The following is an 8,772-nucleotide window of genomic DNA, read 5'->3' on the forward strand; positions in this document are numbered from 1 at the left end:
AATTAAAATAAAATAAAAATTATAAAAATTACTTAATTACAATACTGCCCTTTTTAAATTATTTATATATAATAAAAGTTAATTTATTAATTAAAAAAGTTTGTGKTTATTRAGTTGTTCTCGCGTTTTCGTAAATCACAGGGGTTCTCGTTTGAACCTCCACCTATATATATATATATATATTGGGTTCTAATGAGAAGAGAAACTATGATGAGAAACATAAAAAGAGATCTCCATATTTGGATCAATACTAATTGAATGTCAATACTAATCAGGTACACCGAGATGCATCAGATTAATTTTCCTCTAAAGCGTAATTCATGGGTGAATATGATAATAAAAGTGATCAAAAGTTCAGATCTCTTCTTACATTTTTCACCAAAACTTTCATTCTCAGACGGTCCTTCGCCTATATGTATATATATATATATATATATATATATATATATAGGCTCATTCAAAGAAGAACTGATTAGTTTGTGGTAACACTGATCCAATGTGAACCACTCATTTGAGATATTTAAGGATATTTCTTAAATAAATTAAAAGTTTAATATAGTAATTCTATTTTTGACAATTAATCAAAATATTTAATTAATTTATTTAAAATGAAAATATTTAATTAAAAATTAGTTACCTAGTATATCAATTACCCAATATACATCATATTTTAAAAACATTTTGTGAATCAAAGTGTATCATAGTGATAACGTTCGTAATGTTTCACGTGTATTACAATGTATTTTCTTTGTTTTATGAAATGTATCATAGTGTACATTTTTGTTATTTTCATTGCTTTACAAATGGTATCACATTATGCATCTTGTATGTATATATGGGTATCACAGTGAATATCATTTGTAGGCATCACAATGTGTATCTTGTGTTTACATAAGGTTCATCGGAATATGGTTCGCGGAATAAGATTCGCCGGAGAGAGGAAATAGGGGAGATGAGAGATGATACATATAAAATCATCAAGGGGCCGTTTACCAAACGCTTACCCGGGTAAACGCTTATCAAGTCACGTTACCTCACCGAGTGAATATGGTATGAACCAAGAATTTTACCCGGTAAGAACGAGACAAGGACCAAGAGTCTTACCTAATAAGTGAGGGCGGTGACTCTTACCATGATAAGCGCTTACCAGGTAAATTGTTACATGCAATGTCGTTTTGGTTGACTAAAATCTTACCCGGTAAGTAAATAGTAATATTAAACTTACCGGGTAAGTATTTGGTAAACGGCCCCTAAAATGCCCTTAATTAATATTTCAAGTTTAAATTACTAAAATTATTAATTTTCTAATTTAACCTTTGATTTGTGGTTGAGATTGGATCTCACGGTTACCACAAACAAAACAGTTCTCATTTGATTAGACCCTTATATATAGATGATTTTAAATCGGGAAATTAATTAAAATAATCATTTTCGACTTGTGATTTCATCTCTAGCCATTTCTCTCCTAAAATCACCAAAATGTCACTAGATTCGCAAGTAGCATGTCCGCAATTCTTGGAGGGGTAAATAACGGAAAAAGAAATTTTGAACCAGATCCCCAAGTACGTGGACCAAATCTGTAAAATAGCTATAGGTCACCAAGGTCGGCGGTTTGGAGGTGATTGAATTAACTTATAGATTTGGTCCCTCGATTAACAGGTCTGGTTTAGAAACTCTTTTACATTTTGACCTCTTAACAAATTACGAGCCTAACAACATCGGAAAATGTCAATTTTAATTAATTTTTTCTTTTAAATTGTTATTTGTCTTATTATTTAATTTTGTTTATTAATTTATCAATTAGAAATCATTAACAAATATCTCATTAATTAACAATCTACTTTTATGTAGCATCTAATTTATTAGTTAGAAGTTAAGTTATCAATGAATTTATCAAACATAACATAAATATTATTAATGATAAAAGTACATCAAAATAAATTAATGCAAACTGTTTAAGAAATGGGTGTGATTTTAGATCAAACCATCAACTGTTGGACATTTGGCATCTAGAAAAAGTTATTAGCTGTCTGCCGCTGCCAAAATGCGAATGCCATTCTCTTTCTTCCCCCATTCCCATTTGGAGTCCCCCCAAACCCTTTCCCAACTCCTCACACCGCAATCTGCAAACGCAGCTTAGGGAAAGAAGCAAGAATCCAAAGACTACCAGACTCTCTCTTTCCCACAAGTCTTTCTTTTACTTTCTCGAGAAAGTTACTATAAACTCTGTTTCAATCTCTTTTCCGTACAAGTTCATTTGTCACCACCCTACTCGCCCATCAATCCAGCTCTGCCTTGGTTTGTTTTCTTTGATCTTGTAGGAATATGTTGCCTGAAAAGCCTGTTCATGCATCATGGGTCTTCCGGTCTACGATTCACTGGTCTTTTAGGGTTTTGGTGTTGGCTGTTGTTCTTGGATTGATGATCTTCTGGGCTATTGATAGTCTCGATGTTAGTGACTTTCACAAAGATTTTCTTGTCAAGTTTGATGTTAATCTTGTTAAAGGTCTAAAGAATTTCAGCACCACCAACGGTTCTGATGTTTCTATCAATTTCAATTTGACGAACCAAGAAAATCAAGATTTCGCCGGAATCCAGGAAGTTTCACCAATTAAACCCTTAAATGATACCACGGATCTGGTTAATGTTACCGGAAAACCTCCAGCTCCAGTGATTCTGAAGTGGGTTTCGGCTGAGCTAGACCCGGATTACTCATCGAACCTACTGGCACGGTGGCTGACTCCTGGTGGGGAGCCATGTAAAGATTCAAGCACAGAAGATATCTTTATCCAGGGTCTGGATAATCTTGATCACCAAATTGACTTATGGGCTGGAGACAGACACGAGTATGTTATCCAAGCATTGGATAACTCCGGTAGACCGCGGTGTTTGGGTGGTGATTATTTTGAAACTGATCTTTCCGGTGATGCCTGGAAATCTCGTCCCCCAATCAAGGATTTTGGCGATGGTAGATACTCATTTTCCCTCCAAGTTCATCCCGATTTCGTCGGGGATTATAATCTAACAATTATTCTATTGTTTAGACACTACCAGGGCTTGAAGTTCTCGCCGGAGCGATTCGCATTCGATAAAGTTCTTCGTGTATTTCCGATCACTTTTAAGAACTCAAACTCATCTCACCGGTTGCCGGAAATAAGAAGATGCAAGAAATCCGATTACACGAGGGATGCTTGGGCAGGTCGTTGGACACGACATGGGAAGAACGACGAGTGTATGATCAGCAAAGATGGCCGATACAGATGCCTCCAACGCGACTACCCATGTAAGCATCCATGGTGTGATGGATCGTTGGGATCCGTGGAGAGTAATGGTTGGGTCTATTCGACCCATTGTTCATTCAAGCTGTTTGATGCCAAAGCAGCTTGGAGATGCTTGAATAATCGTTGGCTCTTCTTCTGGGGGGATTCGAATCACTGTGATACCATTCGAAACATGCTTAATTTTGTGTTGAATGTTGAAATCGCCACTGTTCCAAGGCTGTTTGATATGAACATTACCAACCCAAAAAATCCGGGTCAGTCGGTTCGGATCACCAGCGTTTTCAACGGTCACTATAACCACACAGGCAACTATCAGGGTTTAAATTCGCTCTACAACGATGCTTACAGAGATTACCTGAAGAAGTATTTTTCCGGCGAAATTGTTCCGGACACATTAATCATGAATTCGGGTTTACACGATGGGGTTTATTGGCCTAATTTGAGAAAATTCACAAAGGGTGCCCAGGATGCTGCTGCATTTTGGGCAGAGGTTCTTGGCGGGGTGAGGCGGAGAAAGGTTGTGGTACCGGAGGTCATATACAGGACGACGGTGGCCACTGGCGGGTATGCGCGGAGATTGGTGTTCAATCCCAACAAAATGGAAGCATTCAACGGTGTGTTGCTAGACAAGCTGAGGCAGTTTGGAGTAATTGATCATGTGGTCGATCATTTCGACATGACTTATCCTTGGCATTTCGATAATCGATGCAATGATGGGGTGCACTACGGAAGAGCTCCGGCGAAGATGCGGTGGAGGGACGGTCAGATTGGGCACCAGTATTTTGTTGACCTCATGCTGTGTCATGTGCTGCTGAATGTACTGTGTGCAAGATAGCGTGGGTTATAGCCGAGATAATACAAGTCGGCGAATTGCATAGGTCATGGTCGTGTTGTATGCCATCATGTATTTTTGATTTTTTTATATGCCACTTACAATGTAGTTGAGGCCCGTATGGGTGTAATGGTGATTCTTTATTATATTTCTTTCCTTGTAGTATTTTTCTCACTAAATATTAGTAATAAAATTAAGAGTTAATTACAAAAATCCATCCTTGTTTTCCTTTTTATACCTAAGTCAATTCATTACAAATTTGTGTACGACATTAAGGGCTAGATCCTAAACCGTATAAAGTAACTATAATGAAAACAATATCAGAAGATCTGTTTGTTCGTGTTAATATTATTCTGAAGATCAGTTACGGGTTTTCTTTTCTTTATACATAGATGATTTTTTTGAAGAAATTCCTAGATTTGTCGATTTCCGTTATTTTCTTATGACTTCACGCTTGTTAGGTGAGGGATTTATTGAAATGAAATGGATCATGGTGGGTGATAGCTTAAATAAAGATGGAGCTACCTCCATTTTTTAAGAAAGAGACCGTATTTTTAACTAAGATAATGAAGAGTAATGTTTATAACAAAGACAAGTTATTTGTGAAATTCAATGTGGATTGGGGCATCTCCAATCCAACACCAGTATAAATAATGAGTATTTTGTAATTTTAAATTGTGGTTGAGTTTTGTGTATCTCACATTTATTGAGAGATGAAAAATTAAAAATAAATGGTTGGTATATGAAGGGAGGATAAGATGCCTTTATTGCAACTCATGAGGTTGACTCTTTTTGACCGATCATATAAACTCATATTGTTTGATCATTTTGATCGACCCTCCATACTCATGGCTTGACTCATTTTGGCCAATCACTTTTGACAAGAAAGTCAACCATACAAAATTTAGAATAATTTTTTTATAAGATTTAAGTATTTTTAAATTTCAAAGTATGGTTTTATTTTGGTTATCCAACATTGATGGGAAATTCTTAGTTTAAAAAATTAATATAGATATAAAAGGGTGTTATTCTCTTAAAAATAAAATGTTAGTTGGGTAAATGACTACATTCATCTTGCAGAACAAAATTATTTGTATGAAATCTTAACATATAGTAAAGAAAAATGGAAGACATATAATATGTAATATTATAGTTACTTATTTCAAAATCTTGATGTATGATGTGATTTTGGTTATCCCATATTAATGACATCTTTATTGTGAAGAATAGCTGTGAGTATATGAAAGAATGATTTTTTTTTTGAAAATGATAAGGTTAATAATCGTTAGATCCATAAACTGATTATAACAACATATCAATTAATAAAAAGAATTTAGGAGGAAATCATCATGTCATTGATTATTAAACTGTAGTTTGAATACAAGAATGATTTACATAAAGAATCTTAAGAATATCTATATAAAATGAATATATCTATGTGAAGTTGTTAAGATCATTACTAAAACAGTTCTAACAAACTCTTATTTAGACAAGAATGGCTTTGCTAAAAATAAAATACATTAAAGAACAAACAAATAAGCATTGAACACGTGGCCTAGTATCTTGACTTCAATCTTCAAACTTGAGAAGTAATTTTGAACAAATTGGCTAAGTATCTAACTTTGGACAATGTATCCAGAGTTAGTCTTCAAACTCTGTATGCAAGCTAGTCGAACTCTGAATACACTTTATCTGAACTCTAAAGTCTTTCACACTTATACTTTTCTCCTCTTCCGAACTCTGGAAATACTAACTCAGACTTGATACTGAACTCTAGAACCATTAACTTAGAGTTAAGTCCGAACTCTGAATTAACTTTGATTGCAAGTCTTCAAACTTTCAACTTAGAAAATTTCTTTAAATTTTGAACCAAATTTTTTTGAAGTATATAATATTTATATACAGCAAATACAACAAATAAACTCACACACCCTCCTCACTATGGTGAGATTTGAACCCCTGACCTTCTAGAAGATCAAAAACTATGATAACCCTAGGCCAAATGCCTTTTGGTAATTTTGAAACCAACTTCATATTATCACAATCTCCCCTTTTGGATTAAATTTTTCTATATATATATATATTGTCACATCCAGCTAAAGCGGAAACACGAGATGTAACAGGTAAGCGAGTCACAATAACAATTAATAAATAACACCTTTCAATTTTTACAAAATAAAACGAGTTTAATATCATAACCAAATTTTGATAAATATTTCTTTTACAAAAACTTCCATTGCGAATTTAATCGGTTTTGCCACAAGTATGCTCCCAAAGTACTTCATTTCTTACTTGTTACCTGAAAAGCATGAAACATAAAACGAGTCAACTACAAAGAGTTGGTGAGCTCACGGGTTTTCACATGCATAAAACATTTTAATGCATAAACCAATTACTTGCAAACTTATGCGTAATCTTTTTGCACTTAATAAATGTAAATCTACCACGATGTACAAACTTGAGACGCTACTGAGCCTTACCTGACCAACATGCCCCATTATTTTACGAACGACCATAAGTAGCCCGTACACATACTTAGGTCCCACAGTTCGTAGTAGTACTAATTCAGCGGTGGTCCAAATTCCACATGATTAGACCAAGAAAACATAGGTAATTTGCACCCTTTCTAGGTGGGACTGTCAACACAATAACGGCTATCCACAATACCACGGCCCGGAAATGTGCCTGAGTTAACAAGTAGCGTTTACGGACGGGGACTTTATTTGAAAAATATACTCTCAAGCACATCAATTTAGTATTTATTTTATAGTGCAATAATAGTCAATATTTCATGACATAATAAATTTGACTAAACAGTTCTTTAGTCCGATGATTTCAAACAAAGCTTAACTAAACAGTTCTTTAGTCCAATGGTTTCAAACAAAGTTTGACTAAACAGTTCTTTAGTCCAATGCTTTAAATAAATAAACAAGCATAGTTTGCTTAATCTCATGCTTTTCCCCCAATAAAAATAAACAAAGCATTAAAAGTGGGGCCGTGAGGACTCACAAGTTTAAAAGTGAATATCCAAGAAGATGACGTCTGAAGCTTTCAACGCCCACCCTAACTTCCTAAACAGACCAACATCTAGTATTTAGATCACTTATGGGTCCTTGACAAAGATAAAGTTAAGTTGTATCCCATGCAATGCCATCGGGTTTTATAAATTAAAGTTGACATTTTATTATTTATTTTAAAAATAGTTCAAAAATTATATATTAAAAGAAATCGAAATCCTTTACTCAAAAGCTGATTTTTGGACAGATTATACATTCTGTTCCAATTATTTTTGGGTTTCACAAATCACTATAAATAGGAACCTTCCAAAAGTCATTTTTATGTCCAACATTTCACATCATTCAAAATAATGATATCTGTCGATTTTTCCAAATATCAAGAAATTTGAGTGGGTTTAAGTCACTCATTATTACCCTACAATCTATAATTACACAGCCCCCAAAACAGATTGCACACTCTTCGAGTGACAACCATTTACTCAACACTTTCTGAAGATTTTAAAACTACCAAAAAACGGTAAGTCTTCAGAAATTATTTTCCGATTTCATTAAATTTTGAAGATGCACAAATCGATTTGGGATGCATGCAAGATTCTTCCATACTTCAAAACATATTTTACATGATCGGACTTTGCATGCAAAGAGGCTTTCTCCTACTTTCTTAAAAATCAAAGAATATGGATCATGGATTATCATCCTTTTTGAAGACATTCTCATGTATTTGATGAATAATCTCCCCTCTTTATTTTTCCAGAATTTTAACTAAAAAGCGAAGAAGTGGGAGTAGGAAGATGAAAGCTGTTGTTATTTACAAGGGTAAGATAACTAGAATCATACATTTGTCTTAAAATCTTGATTATTTTTTAACGATTGACAGAATTTTTCTGAAGATTTGCTTGAAGGAATCGGCTGGAGGGTGGTTTGTTTTAGAGAGAGAGATTAGAGAGATGAAAAGATTAAACTAAGAGAGTTTGGAAATGAAAGTTTTTCAAAGGATGTAGGGGTATTTATATGAGGATTTTAAAGAAGGTAACGGGCTGGCCCCTCAAGGCCCAAACCCAATAAAACTTTTTATTTTTCAAAATAAGAATAAACCCACTATATAATTTACCCAAATATAAATAAAATGACACTATTAATTTCCAAACTCCATCTTTTAATAAATTATGTGGACATTCAAATGAGACTTTTGTATTTTTATTTAAAATTTATAATATCAACTTTATTTTATTTGGAGAATTACTAAAATATTTGGCATTACACAAGTTAACTTTATCAGTTACCCGTCAAGGTGTGATCTTCCAAATTAAACTTGAGAACTAAGTCAGATGAACTCTAACTACCATGACTAGATCCTAGTAAATTTATAATTCTAAATATAGGATCTATAATAAAGTGCTAACCTGAAACTCAGAAGTGACAGAATGTCACAGTCTTTCCATGTCAAAAAAATTTCGTCCCGAAATTTATTCATCAATCCAGATCATGACTCGCTTGAGAACAAGTGAGGATACTTGCTTTTCATGAAATCTTCTCTTTTCCACGTGTACTCCGGCCCATGCCTCGAAGTCCAACGAACTTTTACAATTGGAATCTTGCTACGCCTCAATTGCTTGACTTTATGGTCGAGGATTTCAATCGG

At 34.2% G+C, this 8,772-nt stretch overlaps 1 protein-coding gene across 1 annotated transcript; it reads left to right on the forward strand.

The window, feature by feature from the left end:
- The first annotated feature begins 2,147 nt into the window (after window positions 1–2,147).
- On the forward strand, window positions 2,148–4,302 carry LOC112504295. Its single transcript, XM_025108234.1, has one exon. The coding sequence runs from the start codon at window positions 2,326–2,328 to the stop codon at window positions 4,114–4,116; it is 1,791 nt and encodes a 596-aa protein (XP_024964002.1). The 5' UTR covers window positions 2,148–2,325; the 3' UTR covers window positions 4,117–4,302.
- The last annotated feature ends 4,470 nt before the right edge of the window (window positions 4,303–8,772 follow it).

This window comes from Cynara cardunculus, unplaced genomic scaffold, assembly GCF_001531365.2.
Source record: "Cynara cardunculus var. scolymus isolate 2C unplaced genomic scaffold, CcrdV1 Un_Scaffold_5146, whole genome shotgun sequence".
Classification (NCBI taxonomy): Eukaryota; Viridiplantae; Streptophyta; class Magnoliopsida; order Asterales; family Asteraceae; genus Cynara; species Cynara cardunculus.

Excerpts from the sequence above, each read along its gene's own strand:
- LOC112504295 (XM_025108234.1), top strand. The coding sequence starts at position 2,326 with ATGTTGCCTGAAAAGCCTGTTCATGCATCATGGGTCTTCCGGTCTACG.